At 46.4% G+C, this 24,957-nt stretch overlaps 1 protein-coding gene across 5 annotated transcripts in view; it reads left to right on the forward strand.

Annotated features, from left to right (window-relative positions):
• Positions 1-24,957, forward strand: part of TUFT1 (tuftelin 1) — a 175,519-nt gene that overhangs the window by 93,936 nt on the left and 56,626 nt on the right. For 3 of the 5 annotated variants that reach the window (XM_069650500.1, XM_069650506.1, XM_069650493.1), the window contains exons 2-5: positions 10,241-10,312; positions 15,702-15,809; positions 16,962-17,048; positions 21,448-21,534. In XM_069650500.1, the coding sequence (XP_069506601.1) occupies positions 10,241-10,312; positions 15,702-15,809; positions 16,962-17,048; positions 21,448-21,534 (354 nt within the window). Of the gene's footprint in view, positions 1-10,028; positions 10,153-10,240; positions 10,313-15,701; positions 15,810-16,961; positions 17,049-21,447; positions 21,535-24,957 lie in introns of those variants that run through there. The other 2 variants (XM_069650523.1, XM_069650513.1) reach the window with 2 other exon arrangements.

The following is a 24,957-nucleotide window of genomic DNA, read 5'->3' on the forward strand; positions in this document are numbered from 1 at the left end:
CAGAAACCAATTGCGCGCATAACGGCCTACCACCAGGCCCAATCAACACAAGAGCCTGCAGCTCTATACAAAAACCGGACAGAGACCGTACAGTGACGATTAGTACAGACGCCAAAAGGGCAGTCACCACGTCAAAGAGATTGGTACGCCATCTCAAGCACAAATCTCTATTGACATTAACATCAAACGCGAAGCCACGACCCCTTGCCCCCACCCCTGCTACAAACTGCATCGACAATCTAGCCACACTGGAAACAGCCATCAAGTAGAACACATCCCTTCATACCATACTACGAATCTCCCATTCACAACAGTATGAATCTGAGAACTTAACAGCAAAGGGCAACGAGACGCTGACCAAACGGGATTCAACAGTAAAATCGTTACCCTTATTCCTGCGAATTCAAGACCACACAAATTGATCTGAATATACCACCAATGCCCCATTGCAGATGGGCCGGCCACACCCCCTGTACTCTCCAGACACCATCGTATGACATACAAGCAATCCAGCACATCAGTTGGAAATGAAAACAACACAGGGTGACACCCGTAAAGCTATCTTGAACTGGTACAAGCGCAACATCGGTATTAGAATCCTAGTGCTTCGAATACATCCCTGCTCTAAAACCACCAGAAAACGAACCCCTAAATTAGCGCAGAAACACTCCTGTTCTGCCGGCCCCCGAGCCTTACCACGCGCAAGCGAACAGCCGCAATGGTACCTTCCAGATCTTGCCTTACACCCGCAGTTCAAGGCACCACTTCCCCACCGTTACAAATATCCTAGTAATAACTACCAGTACACAAGCACCATGGGAAAGGCCGACAAGTCGCAGCAAAAGCTGAATTTCGAATCTGCTACTACAGCTAAAACACCACGGCATAGCAGTGGGATGGAGTCTCCGAGGCACGAAACACCTCCTAGAAGATGACCCTTCCCAAACCCTCGATATAAGAGAAATCCTTCTAGAGCTGAAAGCCGGAATTGGAAGCCTTGACAGCAAAATGGACCGTCTCTCCTCCAAGCTGGACCAACTGCAACACCGGATTGACAATCATACCGAACGGCTAGATACGGTCGAACAGCGCATGTCTGACCTTGAGGATGGCACAACAGCCCTAACAGCAAGAGTGTCCACATTAGAATATCAAATGAAAATAGCTAATGCACGAAACTAAGACTTGGAGGGACGCTCCAGAAGGAACAATGTGAGGATTGTAGGAGTCAGAGAACAGCAAATCCGGATGAAAACGGAAGATCATGTAGAGGCAATGTGCACAGAACTTTTTGGGACAGAGGCTCTCTGTTGTTCATCGTGGAAAGAGCTCACAGGTTCCCGGCGACGAAACCGATCCGAGGGGCTCTGCCACGCCCAATCATTGCAAAATTACTCCACTATAAAGACCAAGACACGATCCTTCGACTGGCGAGAGAAAAAGGCGAGTTACAGCACGACGGCGACACCATCCATTTGTATCTGGACTTCTCACCAGCTGTGCAGGCACAAAGGAGAACCTTCACCAGCATTAAACACAGACTTCGTGAGAACCAGATACCCTATTTGATGCTCTTTCCCGCTCGGCTCAGAATACAACATAACGGACAGGCCCAATTCTTCCAGACACCCGAAGAAGCTAGCTCACACCTAGACCAGGCCGGCTGCAGACCACCAAACAACAACCCAGCATTGCCACAGAGAGAGGAGGCTTGGGGAAACCTGCCACAGTCAGCCACAGTCAACTAAGGAATGACATATAGTCAGCGACAACCCCACCGGACACAATACTTGTGTAAAACCTACCCCAGGGTCGCGTGACTTGGAAGGCCCCAAGCGCCCCTTGAGGTGGGGGGGACCCAAAAAAGTTGGGGTTTGCTAGGTTGAAGAGAGTTTATCATACACATGCACCGTTACTGGAGGGTCGTGCTACACCGAGTTCTGCCTCGCGATGCCCCGGTGACGTCACGCATCAGAGGTCAGAACAGTAAACCCAGCTAAACAATGAGAATGAGACTGGCATATTCAATCTAGCCACGTGGAACATCAAAGGCGGCAACCAACCAACTAAAGTAAGGAAAATAACACTGTATCTAGGCCGGCACAAAATAGATGGACATAGCCTTCATTCAAGAGACACACTTGCGCCCCACATCCAGAAACCTTTGGGCCAGAGAGTGGGGCTGCCATAGGTACTTTGCCTCATACTCCTCATACGCCAGAGGGGTAGTCATCCTAATTAACAAAACAATTAACTTCCGACTCATATCCACTAAAAAAGAGACAAGAGGGCAGATTGCTCCTAGTGCATGGAACAATCAACGGAGAAGAAATCATCCGTTGATTGCTCCTAGTGCATGGAACAATCAACGGAGAAGAAATCATCCTAGTAAACTCGTATGGTCCTAACACTGATGGCCCCAACCACTTTGAGTGGGTGATGGCACATCCAGAAACATACAGGCGATCCACAGTCATATGGGGCGAAGAACTTAAATACACCACTCAATCCTACCAAGGATAAGTCTCACAACACAGCAACGCCCCGCTCCAAAGCAAGCCTACAAATGACCGAGATATGCAAAGCATACAATCTTATAGACATCTGGAGATGCAAATACCCAGACACCCGCAATTGCACCTTCTATTCTTGGGTCCACAAAACTAACTCAAGACTCTATTACCTCCTTGTGTCCTCACACAGTCGCTTTCAATGGGGTGACTGCCAAATCCTACCCAGATCCATATCACACCATTCAGCGGTAACGTTGGAATGCACCACATCATGAATGGGCAACACCAGACCCCACTGGAGATTCAAATCCAGAGCGTTGCAGGACCTAGTCTTTGCAGAAGAACTCAGAACAGAAATGGTGACCTTCATCGAAATCGACCAAGGATCGGTGACCTCAGCAGGGACACTATGGGAAACCCTAAAGTGCTTCATCAGAGGAGTCTGCCTGGCGAAAGAGAACGGATCCTCAAACTGATATGCAGAGAGTTAAATACCTGCGAGTCCCGCCTTAAAGAACTTGAACGCTCACACTCATCCGCCAATAACCCGCAGAACTCAAGAAAGAACTGGACACATTCAGAACAGCTGCAGAAAGGGAAGTAACATTTCTAGCTAGACACCATAAGATCCGACAGTACGGTGAGGGGCAACAACCAGGAGCACTCCTAGCATGGCTTGTAGCAGCTGACAGGAAGGCCACGATGGTTGAATCTGTTATTGACCACACCAGAAATCTCGTCTACTCTACAGAAGACCTAGTTGAGACATTCCGCCAATTTTATCAAGGTCTATACGATTCAAACTATACCACAGACCCCGTCGAATTGGCACAATACCTAGATACAGTTGAACTATTCTGGACAGATGCCGATCTCAGAGAACTGCTTAACTCGCCCATCACAACGGAAGAGATACTCGACGCTATCAAGGCACTACCCAAAACGAAGGCACCAGGACCAGATGGCCTGACAGCTGAATTTTATAAATCTTTTGCAAATCTCCTAGCCCCACTTCTACTACAGGTCTATGACGAAGCCTTGGTCAACGGCCAACTACCACAAACACTCTACATGGCCAACATAATCCTCCTGCATAAACCTGCCAACCCAAAGACCACTGTGGATCCTACAGACCTATATCATTAATAAATTTAGATAACAAAATCTTTGCAAAGATCCCGACCAAAAGGCTGCTCTCTATGATGCCCGCCATGGTGTTGGCAGACCAACCCGGTTTCATCCCAGGCAGAAACACCTTGTTTGGAATAAGAAGAATGTTTGGAGTGATGGAAGCCCTAGACCCGGAGTGCCAAGCAGTATTGGTACTATTGGACTCTGAAAAAGCCTTCAACTCGGTCGAATGGCCCTTCCTCTTTACAGTCCTGGAGCGCATGAGCCTGGGTAAACGCTTCATACAATTAATCTTTCTTATACAAAAAGCCAGCGTCTAATATCACTTTAGGAAATATCCGCTCAACCGACAAACACCTGGTGAGAGGAACTAGACAAGGCTCCCCGCACTACGGTTCGCCCTAGTAATGGAACCCTTAGCTTCAGATCTTCAACTACACCACCTCCACAGAGGCCTCTTTGGGCCCTCACAACCTAATAATATCTTTGTACGCCAACGACGTTGCACTCTTCCTTTGGAACGCCAACGAGAATCTAAACCCAGTGATGGGAGCAGTACTGAAATTTGGCCACCTCTCGGGGCTTAGAATCAACAATGCTAAATCCATAATCTTCCCGCTAACTGCCTCCACTAGCGAATTCGTCAACGACTTTGGTCTACAATGCAAACATTCACGAGTCGGATACCTAGGCATCTGCATGTCCAGAGTAAAATTTAGTAAATGTAGTGCCTGCCTCTACTCTCCGCCCTCTGCAACTAATCCAGAACAGGACTGCAAGACTTGTCCTTGTCCTCAAGCCAAGGGACAATATCTCTCCAGCCGTATCTCTCCAGCCCTGAAATTGCTCCACTGGATTTTGTTTGCTGCAAGCATCAAGTTCAAGACCCTCTGCATCATCCACAAGGCTTTCTGGGGCCGGGGCCCGCATTACATCCAACTCTCTCTTCCAAAACACCTTCCTTCTTGAGCCCTTTGCTCAGCAACCTCTAACTCTCTGAGGGTCAGACGTTTCTCCAGGCAGACAGTGGGGGGGGGTCGATCTCTCTCTCTCTCCTCTGCAAGTGCCTCCCTCTGGAATGGCCTTCCTGCCTCTCTTAAACTTGAGCCGGACCACCAGAAGTTCCACAAAAGCAGCTCAAGACCTTCCTTTTCTCCTCTGCTTTCCCTCTCCATACTCGCCTACCTGTCTGCCGCGCTGACTGGTTGCTTGGCTACCCTCAATCTCCCTGGGGTACCATGCTCCTCCATGACCAGTCACCCCTGCAGTGCCTACAGGGTTTATCGCACACTTAGGGGCTGCAGATGTAACCCTTCATTCCCCAGCCTCCTTGCACGTACCCTGAGCAGCTGTGCCCCGGCTGCACCTACTCAGAGCAAAACTGCCCTGAGTGCCCTCCCCCATCCCCCTTTCCCCTCTCCCTGGCACCCCCCCCACCCCCTCCTCACCCCCCCACCCTGCACAATGCGTTATCGCAATTGCATGATCTGAATGACACATGGCCTAGTAAGTTTGGTTGTTTTGTCTTCCCCCATTGTCTTGTCGCACCTAGAAACACTAGTATACAAGCGCGTTATAAATGACTCATCGTATTTCTATCATTTCATTTGGCTTATGAGAGCCTTTAAAGCACTGGTCCAGAAAGGTGAACAATTCTTCCCAGGGAAGACAAAGGTGTTTGTTGGGGTAGAGCCCAAATGGCCTGTTTGTGGTTAAACTCGGACCCGGGTAGTTAATACACAGCAGGCCCTGGCAGGAAGGTCACTGATGCAGAAGGGATGTAATAAAATGGCACCAAACGATTTTTGCCATCATGCTTGTGGATTCCTAGAAACCACCAGGTCATAAGCAGACATGGATTTATATTTCGTTTTTTTATTTCATCTGCCACCGGGTTCTAGGAAGTGTTGAGAAGGAGAGAGGGTCTTCCCCACCCCCTAGGCGATACCGATCAAGAACTAGACGCTAACATAGCACATCCAGGGAGGTGTACATATAGGGAATGCACAATCACTTTAGTGCATGCATTACAAGCTATATGGCAGATGCAGGTGTGAACCCCATCTTGGCAAGCGGCAGCCATCTTGGAGGTTAGGCACAAGCGCCGCAAACAGTATTTTATGTGCTAGCATTAGGCCCCTCCCACAAGTGCGACCACCACCCCCACCCTGGCCAGGTCTGAGAAATCCACAGCCTCCTCCATTGTTCAGCAAGTTACAGGCCCTCACGCAGTGGGAAAAATGTGGCCTGCAAGGTCATAAGAAGGGATCTGAGTGCCTCTTGTCAGCAACATCCCACTGAGCCGATAGCAAGGCCCTCCTGCCCCAACGATCCCCACATGAGAAATGCAGCTTCGCCATACTTTCATCCCATGACCCCTGCATGCCACAGCACCATCGAAACCCAGACCACCAACCATAAAACTTTTACATCCCTCGATCAATCACTAAGATCAGAAGGCAAGGCTATCGCGCCTTCAGGAATGGGTCACGTGATTTGTGCAGCGTGGCATCGGAATTATAGCCTAAAACTAAGGTGGAGTACAATGGGGGTTGCTGATCTGTCTGGGAGCGAGTTAAGTGTGTATAAGTTAGTGTGACCTCGGCCCTTTCCCGAGCCCATCCCTGCATCTGCCAGGTGCATTGGTACAATTAGAAGAATAACATTGTATGTCAGAGTAGCTAATTGTTAGGTCAGCTCACCGCGGATGATGAGCCCAGCAGCACCCACGTGAATGAAGATGAACAGATGAAGATGGACCAGTGGCCTTGCATCCCATGTGGAGCAAGCCCTGCAGTTACAGGCCTCCGCCAATCCGCATTGTAGAATTGAATTGTACTTTATATGATGATGTCACTAGTGACACTGTTTGTGCTTATAATGTACCACACCTGCCAACGGACCTCAAAACATTCAGCAGCAGCAGAGGTTTTTGCTGATGCATTCCTATTTTTGTAGAAATATATACTCGTTATCCTTGTCAGTGTCTTGGGCCTTTTTCCCTAGCGGGCTGTATTTTTTTATGGGATTAGTGTGCAGGGGTGTGCCTTCAGAAGAAACAATTATATTTAATTTAGGATTAAGACTGACCATGGTTAAATGCAGATCCAATCCTGCCTATTGGAGCTTTGTGCTCTGTTGGTCTGTTCGCAGGAAGGGAAATATCCCTTTGTACTGACATGTTGCCCAGCGACAAGGCAGCTCCTGAGAGGTGTCAGTAGACGGTCCAGCAGAGTTACTCGCTTGCAAAATGCTTTAAAGCATGTAGCATTATGAAGAGGGGGGGCGCTGATTAGCAGACGTCACTTTCAGAGGTAGATTTACCCACATCATTTTATTACTAAATATAAAAAAAGTTCAGGATATTTCGCCCTCACAGAAGGCATTCTGCCAAACGCCCAATTACTAGTTGAAGGGGCCCCTGAGGGACCCTCGGATGTGGAAACAAGGCACAATCACCACACACGAACTGATACGTCAGACACGAGGTTGTATTCCCAAAATCTAGGGTTTATTGCAAAAAAAACATAGTCCCAGTTGGCCAAATGGTCCCACGCCCTGTGACATGTGTCTAACAGACCTCGGGGGACGCAAGCAACCAAGAGTTGTACATCAGTTACATATATACAAAATGAGCGTCTCATAATCAGTAATGACACAATTGACACATTCGATGCCGCCCCTAATTCATTCCCTTTGAAGTGGAGGCGATGATTGACAATGGTGACGAATATGACATTTTAGATCACCATATTTAGTAACAGTTTGCAATCTCGAATTTACAGACACTATTCTTTATTTGCGAGAACACAGCGCTTCTGTTTTCATGGACAAGCTGCGCATAGGGGGACTGGCACATTCCAGGCCTTACTATCTCCTGGTTTTGATTCACGCTCTAGAGGTCAGCTTGCTCTCCGGGGCTCGCAGCGCTCAGAAGGGGGGGACGTAAAGAACATAATTCAAACCCTTTAATATTACTTTCGTGCATTGCTATTCTTTTAAGGAGACTCACTGGCATCCGTGTACTGATAAGAATGCCTTGCTCCCCGCTTCCAAGGATATGGGAAGGAGGGAAACGGGCTTTTCTGTCTGGCTCCTCGCGCAATGTTTCAACATGTCTTTAATAACCTTGGACCATTGAAGCGAAATAATATCTACAGCAAAGCAGTTTTACATGAGGCAAAAGTAGCGATGTTAAAGAGAAACATAGTGAAAACAAAATGGCAATTCTGGTTACCTTAAAATGGCCGCCCTCTAGTTAAACTAATAGCTACGTAATGAGCATATATTCTTTATACTTCAAATGAGGCGGTTGGTCTTCGGCCAACCAATTATCCTGCATTGCCTTCCGTTCGAGGGGTGTCTACTTTTCTAGACTGACATAGGGGGAGGGTGCGGTTGCCATATTCAACTTTTGCAAACTCTCTTGTGGATTCAGGCTTGAATCCAGACACCACTCAAACTGGTCCTGTCTGGTTTTCAGCAACTGTAGCACACTTCCATTAATTTCGTAGATGTAACCATTGAGGGCAACATGCATATCCCACTCAAACTCTTGTAGGAGTGTCTTGCTGTTGGAATCCTTACTAGATTTACACAGGGGTTCCCTGCTTGGACACCTTTAGGGTCAGGGAGTCCCACTAGAATCAAGTGTCACCATCGAGTGGACCTGATTTAACCAGCTTTGCGAGGAGACTAACACGGGGACCTTTGGGCACTCTATCCCTGAGGGACTTGGGGCAAAATGTGTGTTCATATCATTGAAACCTTTAATGAGGGCTCACCAGGAAAAGGTCAGGAGGGCAGTTCAGGCAAATTAAAAATACCACATATTCTGCCCCATAGGTGTAGGATGGAACGTTTGGTGCGTCACCCTTAAGGGCATGCGAGTACCTGGGCCTTTTATGTTATAATGGCACTAGCTTGCATTTGATATGAGAATCTGAGCAAATGAATGTACGTACCTAGGAGGCACATGATGTCAAAAGCCCATAGAATGATAAACAAATGCCAGAACTGTAGGCTTTGACAATGCTTTTAGTAGTATTCAGGAAGGAGGCTTGTACCCAGCCCTGTTTCCTGGAGTGGGCAGAGGGGGTGACTGCCGGGGGAGCAGAGCATAAGGTGCAGGAAGGGCCTGACCCTGACATCTGCCTCTGGGTTCGCTGCAGTAGAAGTGTAAGCACTGCTTTGTTTCAAATAAAGGAATGCATACTGCGTATGCAGTCTCTGAGATGCTCCGCCTCGCCGCCCAGTGTCCCGCTTATGCTCTTTGTGTTGATAGAGCCTTTAAAGTGGAGGCCATTTATAAGTGAAGGGATAACAACTGAACATGGGGCATTTTTATTTTGAAGGCCAACACAAAGCATCAGTTGGCTGACCAAATCTATGCATTCATCCAAGAGAATTTGCATGCCACACAGAAAAAGTCTCTCCACCTTGGAATGATAACCTTCTATCCGAAAATAATTCCTGTGGCAAGTCTAGTGTTACCCCTTGCGAAACACAAGTGAGGTGGTTCGAACAGAACGCCTGCAACACAAGGTCAGTGGTCTGTGGGCTCTCAGACCCAGCAGGCTGATCAAACCACAGTGTCAGAACAGGCGGTTTGAAACTGCATTCAGACAAGGCCTTCCCTAAATGCAGGTGACAGAAGAACCTTTTACTTGGTCAGCAACAGCTGTGTTTTCTCATTAGATTTCTTCTGTAAAGTTCTTGAATTACAATGTAATGAAACCAACTTCATTGGTTTAGCAATGATTCATTGATATTGAGGAGGGTTTTGTGGCGTGACGCAGAGGTGTAGTTTGGGGGGGGGGTGATAAGTGCCAGGCCGGGGGGGGAGGGGAGGGAGCACATTCAAGTGTTTCGCCCTGGGCACCAAGTTGCCTATAAAATGCCCTGCCCGTATCACACGCGGTTAGCTAAACACTTTTTAATATTGCATACAACAAGCCTGTGGCTGCCTCCACCCTGCATTTCCAACTGCCTTCTCCTGTTCCCGTCGTTCTGTCCAGGTTCCAACTGCTGCCATGGAACTTGGAACATGGAGTTCAGCCACACCATCTTTCCACACACAGACACGTTGGTGGAAAAGCTGACGTTACTTAGGACGTCACGCAAGGGTGTTCCTTTACCAACGCTTGCTAGTTTATGATTTAAAAAACAGTACCGTTGTGCAGTTGACACATTAACGCTCTTTCTTGTAATCTGCTGTCTAATTCCCTCACTGCTGTCTCTGGCGCTTTCCGTGCTGCAGTGGTGTTTTTCACATCTCGGCAGCTCTGTGGTTTTGATGACTTCATTCGTATATTTGCAGTGTGACCTGCACTAGTGTTTGCGCGTCTGTGTGGAATGTCTGATCCCCGAGCCTCCCCTGTTGTGGCTGGCTCAGTGGTACAGTCCATGCTCGGGAGAGGGGTACTTTTGGTGAAGCGCTCATTCGCCCTGTTCGCGATCCGCTGCCGCTCTTCCCCTATACATAAGCATGGATTTCCCAGGCATTTTTGTGCGTCCCCAGGTCCGACTGTTTTATGTTCTTTTGAATTTCCCTTCTCAACGTTAGTTAATTTTTGCCTCCGTTTTTTCTTTTGCAGGATAACGTGAGAACTCTTCGCCTGACTTTGCAGAATGGCCTCCCAGAAAGAAATGACCACTTGAAACAAAAGGTAGGAGCTTTACATTAGGGCATTATACATCGGTACTAACGTCACCTTTTCGCAGTCACTCTCACGGTCGGACTGGGACATACCATTGTCTCGGGCACCAATAAAAAAGTGGTGCGCAGTTGCAAATGGCAATTGATTCCTTTTGTAGCAGACTAGTACACAAGGGGGGTGACTTTTGATAAAAGCTGATGCAAATTATATTTTAAAGAATATACAGTAACACTGGTTAACACTACTAGCCGCATGGTAAAGTAGCTCATCAAACTGGCCCACATTGGCCAAAAAAAGTGGCCCATACTAGCTTTTGGGTTTGGGCATTGCCCTGTTGCCTTATATGCCAGGCTTAGCCTGGCCACTCACACCTTAGAATTAGATGGAGCCCCCTATTGAAATGAAAAGCACACGGCTCCCGTGCTGCAGCGCTCGGTGGCAGCACGGGAGCAGCAGGCATATCATTTCAATAGGGCGCCTTCACCCACCATGGCAGCTGGGAGGGGTGGGCAGCCCTTTTTCAGACTCCCCGAGCTTGCGTGGCAGGGGGGCTAATGAGGCGCCCTGAGCACATGCCCGCGGCAACCATGCTGAAAGCCGGCCCTGCAATCCACTTATGTAGGAGAGCATTGCCTACATCCATGCGATGTATGAGGACTGCTGGCAGCATGTGGTCCTGAGCAGGCCGCAGACAGATTGCCGTACTTTGCGGGGTACTGGGCGCTTGGCTGCTAGCAATGAGTGCACCCTGATAGAGCTACGCCAGGGAGTCAGGCTATCTTTCTCTCTCCCTCTCAATTCCGAAGGGGTTCAAGGGCAGGTGCTGCTTGAATCTGCACTGAAACCTGATGGGCCGTAGTAAGGAGTTCGCTTGAGGCTGTCAGGCATTACCTGCGGAGCAGGAGTCGGGAAGGGGGGCTACAATGCTATGTCATTAATGGGACACGCGATATATTTTTTATTCTGTTAAATCGCCAATATAAACAAAATTAATGGCACATTATGGATCGGGTACCTTCTATGCCACTGCTAATGTAGTGGCGCTTAAAGAACCTAATCTTTTCTAAGCCAGCTCATAAATCCACGCATAGTAAAACAATAAAATAAAGCCAATCTACAGCCCTAACTGAAAATCGTGCTTCTTTTGCGAATAAATGGGAGTTATTGCAATCGTTTCCATATGGCCCCGGTGTTTGGGGATGTTGCCTGCCCTCAACGACTAAGAGCAGTATGGACCATCAGCGAAGGAGGTGACCTGATGACCGTGACGAGCAGAACTCCAGATAAGATTTGGAAGTGGGAGTATTTTACTCCCTATTTTTAAAGTTGAGAGTGAAATGATTATTTAGGGAGTAAAAATGTTAGTCGATTCCCAATGCGAGTATTTTATAAGCGAGCAAAAATATGTTTTAATGTTAAAGTTAGTGTTAAAGGATATTTGTACAGCACACTATCACCACCGGAGTGGTCCCCTGTCGCTCTGGCGGCTCTGAAAAAGGGAGGGGGGGCATGAGTTAGTGGGAGGAAGCTGGAAAAGTGCAAGAGAACAGTGATGTGCTGGTGGCAGCCTTGGCCCGGTGGGTCCGTTGGCTGGGCTTGGGGTGTTTTGCAGTCGGTAATCGTTGTGTTCTTTTGTGCAAGTCTATGTGTGGTTTGTTTTCTTCTTGCATTGTAGTGAAGTTTGTGCTGATTGCTGTGGTTTAGGCTTGTGGTTGTGTTTGGTTAGAGTTTGAGAGGTGTATGCAGAGGGATGAAATTGTTAGTGGATTGGTTAGTTGGCATTGCTGTCTTTTCAATTATGTCTAGGTCGATGCTTGCTAACATTCGCTATTTCATCTGGGTGCAGCACTTACTAATTTTCAATATTCTGTCTAGATGGGAGGCAGGCTAGTGATCATGATTTCATCCAAGTGTGGCACATGCTAACATTCACAATCCTGTCTAGAAGCGACGCAGGCTAAGGTTAAGAATTACATCTAAGTGTGGCACATATTTTTAACTGAAAAACGTAAATGTTTTAGTAATATTTAATTTTTTTGCTCCTAGTTATTCGTGCACATTGGAAGAAGTAAACCTGTATCTTTCTAACCAGGCAGTTAAAATAGTTTCTTCCTGTGGTAGTACGTGCACTTCTGGCCCAAGCATACCCACAGAGCTGTGAGGGTGAAAGCAGGGGTGCAGGATTCTACATGTTTTCCTATTTTTTTTTTGTTGGAGTATTTTTACTCCCGATTTGTTTTTTTTTTGTTGTTTTTTTATGTGTATTTTTTGGCAATATTTGCCTGTGTTTAGGGAGTAAAAGTGGCCGATACACCCCTTATCTATTGGGCTGGTGATGAGAGAAGAAATATCATGGAGTGATATAAATACATATGATGGATATAATATGGAAATTCCTAAACCGCCACTGCAGGTGTAATGATGCAGGTGTTTTTATTGTCATGATACAGGGGACGTCTGATCAAACTTTCATGTGGGAGGATTTTACCCACTTTTCTTTTTTTAAGTTGAGAAAAAAATATTTGTTTTAGTGAATAAAAAAGTAATTAAAGTCTAACAAAGTGAAGACGGCATCACCTTAAAATGCTATTTCTTCTAATAGATGTATCTGTTAATCAACAATTGGTGTAATTGCCCGAGGTGCAACTTCTCGACAGCCATGTAGGACTCTCAGGAGTTAAATCAAATCCAGACACAAGGCTACGACGACCTCATTGCAGCCATTTCATTTGTTTTTGAAAATTCTTCAAATTTATGATCTTTCTGGGCAGCACTAATTAACTTGATACTTTGGAGAGTTTCTGTTAACGGGAGTATAAATATTCTGGCCCATACTCTCCCATCATCATTATGACTTTTTTTTATTTTTGTATTCTTTTTTTGTTGTTTATTATTTTTTTTGGCAAGTAAAATTATATTTTAACTCTAAAATAGATTTTTGGGAATTGATCATTCTTTGCATCTAGTCATTTCAAAAGATACATTTGAACTATAAAATTCCTCTTCGGTCCCGGCAGTATTAATGTTAGTGCTCATTCTGATCTCAACGTATCTGTGACGTGGTGTGGGTGGAGGCTCCTACTCGTTCTAGTTTTCCTATTTAGAATTGGTAATATGCGGATATTTAGTCTCCCTATTACTTTTTTTTTGGTTTTGTTTTTGATTTACGTTGCTTGGTTTCAAGGGGTAAACGTGGTTGGTAGGCCACTAATCTGCAGTTGTAATTCAGAGTGAATTGTAGTATTATTTATCACTTTTTTAAATTAACCAGGCCCTTAACTCAGCAGCAACGTGCTCGCCTTGGAAGCCAGATGACACAAAGCAACACAGGTTGGATCCCTGGTCGACGCTTAGAAGCCTCTGGGTATTTAAGCGCATTATACATGCGCAACTAAGACGACAACAATTCCTGTAACGGCGCCTCGATGCCCGCGGGCTGTGTGACCACTCCAAAAATGCAAAATAAATAAATAAATAAAATAAATATAAACATAGTCCAATAGCTCAAGCTCCTGCTGATTTCATTTCCCTGATAATCCGCTTTAACATTGTCGCACCTCACTTCCCCTAAATGTCCCCACGCTCTGCATGCTTAAAGCCTGCTGACTTTCTCCCACAACGTTCATATCAACAGCATTTTCTCTTTCATCCTTATGCATTTACCCTGGTACAGCCTTGCTTTTCTTCCATACTTCCCCCAATGCTCTCTTCTCACCTCTTGGGACCCTCACTTAGAGTTGATTCTTGGCATGTCGAGCCTAACATCATTTCCACCTTCATGTAGTGCTTTTTGCCAGACTCTACTCTTCCTAAGTACCTCACAATGGGTTTTGTAATGGCCCAGTTTATCAACCTTAGGAGTATGAATGGCTCTGTTGGCACTCGCGGGTTTCAAATGTTCGCTGCCGCTTGCACACGCAGCTCTGACCCCAGTGTTAAACGGCTGTCCTAAATAGTAGCAGGGTTGCTTCTAAGCTGCATATACCATTGCGCAGAAGGGAGGGGGATTATACATTGACTCTGTGGCAAGGCAAAGACAAAGGGATTTATTACTGTTCTGTTTGTGCTAAACCTACATTACTCCGAAAAGAAATTGTTTTGCACTGAACAAGTTACAAAAGGGTCAATTTAACAGAATATTTTGGGCATTTCAATTTCAGTACGTTGTGGTAAAAGGGGGGGGAAGAGTTTGTTTTCAACCAAAAAAGCTAAATAGGAGCCCAGGACAGGAGCTGTATGCAGTACGCCTTATAAACGTGGTTGTTTTGCTAATATTTTGGGTGTAGGTCCTCGCATGCACATACATCTACCCAGCCATAACCTTGACATTGTATTAACTAACATACATATGCATTACCTTAGGATCGGCATGACAGGAGTTGGCCAGACAAAGCATCCAGCACTCGCCTCGCCGATTCTAGGGCTGAATTATTTCACTATTCTAACTGCTGTCTCTTTTAGATGTAATGGCAAGTGCTTCTCTGCAGTGGAGTGGGCACTCATTACTATGCCAGGAACATATGAAGGGCATGCTAAGGAGATTTGTGCTGAGTTTTTCTCCAGATTCTAATTAATGCAACCATCACTATATTGGGTGTTTAATCGCAATAAACAAACACATAGCACATTGTATCTGGACGCAACAACATAATCCATTGGGGATCCCCAAACCATAATTGTGTCTTCATCCCCATTGCAGGCCTTCTGCTTGTGTAGTGACCCCCATCTCTGCGAGCCCATGGGCTAACTCCCAGGATACTGCAGTGCATCATTTGGGCAATAATCCTCCTTATCCAGGAACACGCTCATTCCGGGTACCTGCAATGTGAGCTCCAAACTCTTACACCACCATGGTCGTCCTTGCATCCACCACCCGCCAGTAGATGGTCTACATTGCTCCAACGTAGGCAGCCATAACGATTACTATCCTTCTTAGACACTGCTCCCACAACCAAATAAGACAATAGTACTTAATGTGAACACGTTCATTTGTTAGCATATGAAGGTAGGGTGTTATACTTTGTTGAATAATAAATACAAACTATCCATATTTGTATGTCTTTGGGATAGATCACCGGTGCCCAACCTTTCTGCTGAAATAATTTGTTCCACTGTGGACCATTTTTCTTTAATTTTTTTTAGTACAGAGACATGTTGATTGAAATGAGACATAAACTAGAGGTACAGGCAGTGGGGGTTGTGACAGAGAATGAGCTCTAGTTGAAAAATCTAACCTGAAGTGTCTGAAAGAGTAAAAAAAAATCACAGTGCAGTTATCGATGAGGGATAGGTAACTGTTCCAGTGACTGCCTTTTGAACACTGAATACATTTTCGACAAAGTGGTACCGTTCTCAGTGACCTGCAGTAATGTGTGCTGTGTGTTTTGTTCTCCCACAGCCGGTTGGACGGGCCTTTGCTGTGGTCTCCTCCAGGCCTGTGAATGGCAGCCAGTCATTGGATTCAGAACTTGTCAAGTCCACAGATGGGGACGAGGAGATCATTAAGGTGTGTGCCAGTTTGTTTATTTCTGTTAATATTTTTGCTATCTTTCGCCCAACTTGTTCAATATAGGACTATAGTGTCTCCTTAAAAGTGCTTGGACTGATTCCTCTGTGGAAACGTCCTTGTTTCAAGAGTTTTATGGCCCTATACTCCTGTGACGTGGTTGCTCAACGGGTTTGCTTCCCCTGAGCCGCTGGCAGTGGTTGAAGAATGCGGAGTGGGTCGCTGCTTGTCATTCTGTTCACCGCCTCCTACAGTAAAGAGGTTGTTCTCCTCTATGGTCCTCCTGTCAACCTATTGTTGTTTCTTAACCCTTTTTGCCCTATCGGTTGCTGATCCAGATTAGCGCCAAACAATTGACGTAGGTTAGGGATATTTTGACCCCGGAAGACTGAGTCTGCTTGCCCGAGTTGATGGCCTAAGTGCCATTTTCTAGTGCCTTTTTGTTACTGCACAGTGCAGAAGGGTTGAAGCGTTGCAAAGAATATGTATGACTCTTCACTGCAAAATCTTGCTGTTATGAGACACTTGGGGGTGTTTGGAGGATCTAAACATAGCACTGCTCATCTCCAGAGCTGGTTCAGCCCCTGAAGGGGACATCGAGGATCGAGGAGAGAAATGTGTTGGGGGGGGGGGCGTCATGATGGAGCACTTGAAACGGGTCAAATCAGAATGGTCCCATTTAGATGATGAAGGTGGATATTGGATGGGTAGACGGAGACCCTCTTTACAATCTTAATTGGCTAAAGGTCCGGGAAAGGGGGCGGCTGGGAAGCATCAGTACACTGGGAGCCTGTTTGAAATCTGGTTTGGCGCTTTAGAAAGGGCATCTGTACTGGTCCAGGGCAGTTATGGATTCCGATGCTCTCGGATCTTGTTTACCCTGCTTGTTGGATGTACCTATGAAATGATGGTTTTGCTTTGGGAGCCTGTCTAATGATGGCAGTGAGGCCCGAGACTCCCTCTACTGAGCACCAGTCACACAGCCCTCATTAGCAGACGTCTCGCGCTGCCACTGAGCAGCGGGTAATTGGCGGCATGTGGCGACTTGTCACGCCACTGCTGCCAATAGTAATTATGCCTGACTTCGATATGCAAGTTCTAACCACGAGAATTAAAGCATTTTTTTTCTAAATTGCCGCCTGTGTTTTTCAGGTTTACCTCAAAGCGAAGGCTCAGGACAAAGCGAACCACGAGTGGAACGTGAGCCAGCTGAAGAATGAGGTTCGTTACATCCAAGAGGTGAATATACTTCCAGATCTCAGGGCCAGCGCCCCTTTCAGGCGTCAGTGGCCCATGTTCATCCTCTGTTATTCCTCACTAGGGGGTGCTTCTTTGCAAAATGTCAACGGACTGGGCTTACAATTCACACCTTTGGCATTTGTGGACGCCAGTGCTCGTGGCCTGTTGGCCCCAGTGTATTTTCCTTTTCCATACACTTAGCCTCGGCTGCATATTTGGTCTTTGGAACAAAATTTCTACGCTCTGAACAGACATATGTATAGTGTGCTCGCAAATCATTCCGAATGCTACTTTTGATTCAACACATTATGCGTGACTTCTCCTTTTCACCAAACCGCTGTAAATTAGGAGCACCGTTTTCAGGGGAACAAAGGCGCAAGTTACCCTGGACCTCGGCTCCAGAATTAGGAGTGCCCAGATACTCTGGGGGAAATCCCTTACTGCGCCCGATTTTAGCCACTTAGACAAGACTGCCCAAAACCTCTCTACAAGTTTAGCAAAAATGCGTATGGCCTTATATATAAAGCCCCTATTGACAGAGCGATTGCATTGCCCCAGTGAGTGTCTAGCGTTCTGTAAATGTGGTCAGCTACGTCCTATGGAGTGAATGGTGGCCTGCGTATATAAGCCAATCGGTCGGACATTAAGCTCGGCCCACAGGCCCACGATGTCTGCTGCAAAGCACACGCCGAGATCAGCAGCCGTGCAGGCAGTGGTCCATCTTTGTATGGGCTCTGATCGGGCATCCTAGCTTCTTGGTTCACAACTTCAGCTTTTGGAGCACGCCTTCAGTAGAAATGGCAGGGTAAATATCTAAAGATGAAACTCTGTCAGCAAGTGCAGCAGATCCTCTTCTTCCGTCTGTTGATGGTGCTCAGCAATGGGTGCTCTCCGTAGTAACAGTGAGCACCCCCCCCCCCGCTTTACATTTAAGACATTTGCTCTGCGTTTGTCTCTAATGGAACTTCTGTGACAAGGTCACATTAGGGACCCCACCTTGAAGTCCTGGGGTGGCTCTGTGCACCGGTGATGCCCACCCGACTACATGTAGTGCTACATGGGTGACTCGCCAGAGGCCCGCTGATCATCCAGTCCGTCTTATATGGTATTAAAGGAAGTAAATGGGGATTGCAATCTCAGCATTTGCCCCAATGCGCTAGTTGGCTATCCCACACTTCCACTTCCTATGGGGACGTGACCATCTTTATGGACCCCTGTGTTCCCCAGGGCAAAAGTGAGGCTCTCATACGAATGAATCGGGCAGGAGAGAGCCCTCTTTTCTACTACCTGTCTATCTGCTCTCTCCTATAGCGTCACTAACCCGTAGGCCCCGGGGCCCTCAAGAGCACCCCTTTTTGTCACTGTAGGCCTTTCTAATGAGCGGGGAAGAAGAGACACTGCTACTGCCACTTCCAAATACTGGGCTTCTGCCAGCGAAGACCATGCATCCTTCAATATCTCCAGGTGGATTAGTCTGCAAACTGCTGCCGAGTAACCAAGGAGACCGGCATCCACCTCCTAGAGCTGAAAAGGAAAACCGCAGCTTCCGCCTCACTTCAAAATGGCCGACTGACCTTCCTATTCCTTGGCTGCTGCCACACTTCTAACAATTAACAAACATTACCAAGAGGATGGTAACAATATGGGGCAGCCCAGAACAGTGATTAAGACATGAAACACAGCTGATCAGAAGCAGATAAAAAAGGGGAAACCCTTTCACGGACAGGACATATAGCCAGGGACTAATATATCGGGCACATCAATCAGGTGGACTATACAAATGCTGGGGCCGCTACAGGAATGGGTAAACCAGGCTGCCGGCCAAGGGGCAGAGAAGAGAAGAAAGGATTCCCAGAGAAGGAGCTTGCTGAGGGCTATATTCAGCGCATTGAGAGAGCTAGGTCTTAATCCGTGGGTAAGACCAGACTCAGAGAAAGCCCTGAGGAGCTGAACGAGAGTTGCGCTGTCCTGCTAGGCCAACATGCACAACCCTTGGGTGACTAAATCACAGCCTAACAAAAACCATAAGCAAGGGAAAGAAATGCTTGCTGGTAGAAGTGTGTAAGACTATTTACAATGGCCCTGTAAATACTGTGGCCTGAGGTTGTGGAGCGAGAATATTTATACCTAACAAACACCCTTAGCAAGGGGAATGGGGAGGACCTACTTGCTGATAGGTTAAGTCAAGACGGGTACTGGGCTCTGTATCTGAGATTGTGTGCTATAGTAGGCAGCCCTGGGAAGCTGCTTGCTGTTCTCATGGTTTGCGCGATCCCAAACATGCACCTTTACGCAAGCGCATCCTTTGTTTCTTAAGAGTGTATCCCTGAGACCCTCCAGGCGATGAGCCCCCCACTCTGCGAGCTGCAGATAGAAGCCGAGAATAGCGTTGGACGTCTTTGCCTGGAGAATGGGCAAGGAACTAGAGAACATTGGGAGGGGTTTCATTTTCATTATAAACTGACAGTTTAGGCGCTCGGGGTAGGGGGGTAATTTTAAATTGAAAAGATATGGTCATGGATCATAATTTATTGGCAGAGAAAAATGACGATTCATGCTATGCTCATGGAATAGGTACCCAGGGTTAGGTGGCAGATTGTGAAGTCTGCCTGCCCCATCCCCAGGCAGGGAATCGGACCGCCTGCATCTTCACCTGCATAGAATGTTCATGCAGGCGTAGAATGGAGTTCTGCCTGCTGATGCATCGGGATTCATGGCTGTAGCCGGCAGCATTTAGGATTTGTTTTAGGTGTGGGGTATACTCTAGGCACATAAGCGGTGGACCGCCCGATTTGTATGCCTAAAGTACATCCCATTCCTAAAACGGAATTGCACGAAGAGGACTGCTTTCACGCAGATGTAATTGGGAACCGTCATCTCCATGCAATGTACAACTTTTTATTTTTTATTTTTACAAGGTGCTCCTGCACGTCAACCTTATCCTGACGTTGTTTTGTTACCATCAGACACAGTTTATCAAATTTGGTTTGCAACTGCGATGTGTCTGTGTGCGCCTGCGTTGTTCTGTCAACCATTTGTCACAATTGCAAGTAACCGTCCTCTAGATAAAGAGCTGCTTCTCTACTTGCGCAGCCAACTGACCATCTCCAATATTTGAAAGTAGCCGATGCGCTTTTCACTTCAACTGTTTGACTCTGCGACCTGTTAGTCACAGTGCTTGCAATAGTTTGTCGTGTCTTATTGGAGGATGGCGGTAGAAAAGCCAAAAAAACGCTTGTACTAGAGATAAAAACGAAACTCGATTAAAGACAGGCGCCAATTGATTATGTTGAACCTTACTATTCACGTAATCAGTTGGCGCCTGTCTTTAATGGAGTTTGGTGATTATCTCCATCTCAAATATTTCTATCAGTAAGAAACTGATTGTGCTGCAAATGTCTAGGATAGCACGGCGGGTGCTGAAGTGTTTTTCGACCAGGAAGAACCTGCAATAAATGACTTCTTACAGAAGGAAGTGGTATCCTGTAAGAAGACACTGCAGTAGCTCTTCCACCTCTGGCAGCTCTGCCCTGTGCCGGGGTGGGATATGCTGGTGGAGAAATGAAAGCTAACTTAATTCTGCAATTTACATCAGGAAATGAAATGGCATGTGACCTGCAACAATGTACTTCTATTGTGATTTATGACTTCACTCCCATTGCAGCAGAGTAGTTTAAGATGATGAAAGGGGGAGTGGCTCTTCCTCAGAGATATGGGCCTGATTCATGGAAGTGCTTTATAATGGCGCAATGCCATAGGAAAACGTTCTGTGAATCAGGCCCCATGGCTGGCGCTAAATACACGGGACTGCTTCCCAGCAGGAGAGGGGCAGTGCGGTGGGGGGGTGAGGCACAACTAGCAACTGAATTGGGTGGATGCACAGCTCTAATTGGAGTGGTAGAGTGACAGAGTTGTGGTTGACAGAAAAAATCGGAAGCAGACAAGAAGTGGTAGAATAAATGGGCCTGGCAGGCCTCCTCTGCGGTCAGACTCTCCTCATTCAGCCACAGCTTTGAGGCAGATGTGTGGGTATTTACACACCTCCATGCTGTTTCATGCATAGGCTCGTTTGATGGGAATTTCAGAAACCGCGAGTGTAGTTCTTCCTGTAACTCTTCACATCATGGTGCACAGTCTTTAGCCGCCTGCTTCCTCTCTTGCACACACCTTCCATGTCTAGACTGTTGGCGCTTCATTGTCTCTCCTAGTAATACTGGCTGGCAATGTGTGCTGATTATCACCTGGTTTCCATTGCTTCTCTGCCCCTTCCATGCTGCTGTGTGCGTTTCTCTGATGTCATACTCCTGTTGTGCTTCCGTCCCTTGCTCCTCACTCGCTGCGCATTTCAAATATTTGTTAGTCAGATGTGTGAAGTTAAAGAATCTCTTCCATCTCCCAGGCCCGCACCTCACTGAGCAAACTGCGACAGGATATACACCAGACGGTTGGACGGCAGGCAGAAAACCCCGGCACGTCGCAGAACAAGGTATCCTGATTGGTGGCACGAAAAAGCATTTCTTTGGGAAGCCATGGTGGTCGTACCACCTAGCCCCCGTTTGTGTCAAAAGTGTACTACTTTGATGGCGTGCCAAAACACAAGAATAGTGATGTCATTTTATACCTGCCTTCCTGCTTAGTCCGATGCTTTTTACATTTTTTTTACAAAGATGCCCCAACCTTTCTGCTGCCTCCACCAATGCCTGGCCCTCTGAGCTAGACGAGTTGGTGGCAGTGGGGTATGGGGGCTGTTATTCTCTGGCTGGTTAGCATCTCGGTCAAATCTTAGTGGCTTTGTTTGTGACACTTGACATTGTACCCGCCTTTGCTGTCTGTGCCGATTCCCTGCTATCATCACAGAAACATCATAATCAAGTGACACGCTAAAAAAAAACGAGTAAATCAAGGAATAATGTTTCATACAAAACGAGCAGCCTTTACATTGGTTTCACCATAACATGCTTTTGCTGCCTAGTTATCAATGTGATGTAGGGAGCTACCCTGCTATTCTGTGAATCAGGGGGCATTTGGATGGTTCTGTTGGACACATAGTCCCATGGCATACCCTTTACTGCTTGGCTGTTTTAAGAGGCATGCAATAGAATATCTGTAATGTAGTCAATTTCTTTTTTTGTTGTGATTTTTTTAAAATTATGATTTGGTTTACAAAACCGTACACATTATTATAAAAGAAAATGGAACACATATTTCCAAGATAACATTCAGTCTTCCGAATTTGTTTTTTTACTTTAGCATAATTATAAAAATTATGTAGCAAATAAGCACAATTAATCTGACATACAATAAAATCCAAACACTTAGCAATAAACACACCCTCTCACAATTGCACATAAACGTAGGTATTACCAAGTAGTACTGATATTCTTTAAAACCCATATATATATAATGGCTTCCATTTTTATCAAAGCGGTCTGTGATGTTGGGGAAAAGTGCAAATATCACAGATTTGCATGAGCCACAGTCTATCAGCTTGGTCCGTGGATAAACTGGGCTGTAGTCAAATTAGCACTCTCTCCCCGTTGACCGATGCACTCTACTTCTTCCCCGCTTTGGGACTATGCCGTTATCTACTTGGGCCACGCCCTTCCAACTTTTGATACAAAGTTCACTGCTAGGTTATGTGTACAAGGTGTGAGCGCAAACACAAGTAATTTTAATTATGCAACTGCAAACGACAAACTGCAAGCCACAGGGCAATGAAAGGCAGTGCACGATGAAGCATTTATAGTGGCTTGGCCTAGGGCCTGCACGTTCTGTGGAATCTAGGGTCTTCTCCAGTTATGTTCAGTCTGTGAACAATTTGGACAGTACCACTCTTAAAATGTTGTGTAGATTGTGAAAAACCAGAGGGTGCTTCACTGCCTAAACCCTGGGGATCCCTTACATGGGTGGCCAGAGCACGGGCATCACCTTTTGGATCCAGGCCCTGGGGGAGGACAAGTGCGGAAGGATCATCTGGGTTAGGGGTCTTCAGGGAGTGGGATGAACACCCAATGGCCAGACATGGTATTCCCCCTTTCCAAATACCCATGTCCCTTCCTATTTTATAGGATATTCCAGCCACCCAGATCCCCCTCTTTCCTACACAAATACTGAGCCGAGGAAGAAGAGATCTGAGGCTGAAAGGAGTACCACCCGTGCAATGCATTGGACATGGCCCACTAATAAGATCAGGCAGGGTCAGGCACTTGACCTTAATTACATACAGCTGGTACCTACTAGCTCTCCCCACATGGTTAAAAGGTGGAACACTGAGACACAGTCTGAACAAGGCGGTGCACGAGAAGGAGCAGTTCTCCCTGGGTAACTGCGAACCAGGTGGAGCAGAGCAACAGGTCGAGCGATGGAACTGAGGTACGGAGAAACCTTGGACACTCCGTCGAGAGATACGTTACCCCCGAAAGGCCTTGAAGGTTGCGCAAGGCAGCCCAGCTAGAGAGAAGAGACAAACTTAGTTTGTGTTTCAAGGATATCAGCCACCCTCTTGTTTGAACGGCAGAGTTGGGGAGGTGCCGTGGCAGTTGTTGTTTCAGCCTTGACTTCAGGATCACAGTCGTGAAAGAAGCAAATTAATTAACACAGCCGGAGAGTTGATGAAAGCATTGAAAGTCTGGTCTGTGTTAAATGAAACTTGATGGCAACAGTACCTGACAAATGAAGGTTGCGCGTGGGCTGATAAGAGGTGAGAGAAAATAAAACATTCTAAATAACTGTAAATTAAAGATACAAAGTAACGAGTGGTCCGGCAAAAGGAGATTGCCCAATAGAAAGTCTCTGTGGAATATCTGATGCTGTAAAAGCGACCGGAAGAGAGAGAAACTGAGATGCAAGATTTGAATTGTTGTTCGGTTTGATCCCAGCAGAGGGAAACCTGGATGTGAGAGATATATTTGAACTTTTGAAATGAGTACTAAGCTCGAAACTACATTTACCAAGAGGCCTTGGTGTAGGAGAAAAAAAGGGACGTTTGAGGAAAGAAAGTCAAAGTGGTCATGCCGAGGTAAGAGCAAAAGCCTTGCAGTTTCGAAAGCCTTCGACAGCAGAAGCAAAGTAAAATGAGGCTTGTGCCCCACGCAGGGAAGCCTATGAAAGTGTGATTGAAGCCTGGGGAAGGGAACCCCTATAAATTGTGATTGAAAGGTTTGGGCCTGGCAGAGGGAAACCTGTACTGAATTGTGGTAACCAGAAGGAAACAAACTTTTGTTGAACTGTATTGCAAGCTAAAAGGTGACTTGGACTGGAGTAAGAAAAAGCTGAGGGGTCCAGTGGATAAACTAGTGACTTTTCGTGGAAGGCAAGTGGGCCCTGGTCCACGAAACAAACTGCATCCTTGTGTCTGAAGCCAGAGCGTGTCGCAAGGGCCAAGTGTGCCACCTTACCCCGTGCTACAAAACATGTGCAAGGGAGTTTGCTCAGTCTTACAGACATTTCTTTTGAACACTGATTTTCCTTTTTGCATTACACAGTTATTGTATTAGAAAGAGGGCAGGCATTTTAGTTTTATTAGTTTAGGCTATTTTATTTTGACTAGGGACTGACTAGGACTGTATTTACATTTTGTTTGATGGTCGAGAATACTCCCATTTTACTGATAGCTCAAGATAGGAGTTTTCCAACCCCCTTTAAACCATCACTAAAGGTTTTCAAACTTGCAGCTCTGGCGTCAGTGTCTAGTTGTTATACCATGCCTCGCTCACAAGCTTCAGAGCAGTCTTAGCTGAACCTCGAGTCATTTGTTTGTTGCACTTTGAGATCAGCAGTACTATAATATTGATAATATGGGGTGACATCCAGGTCCAGTGTTGGATTATTTTGAGTAATAAAACCATACCGTGGCTGACGTATTCCTGCAACGTTTTAAAGTACTATGATCCCTGCCTGCTTGGATGCA

This window comes from Ambystoma mexicanum, chromosome 1p (genome assembly GCF_040938575.1).
Source record: "Ambystoma mexicanum isolate Mex_15411 chromosome 1p, UKY_AmexF1_1, whole genome shotgun sequence".
NCBI lineage: Eukaryota > Metazoa > Chordata > Amphibia > Caudata > Ambystomatidae > Ambystoma > Ambystoma mexicanum.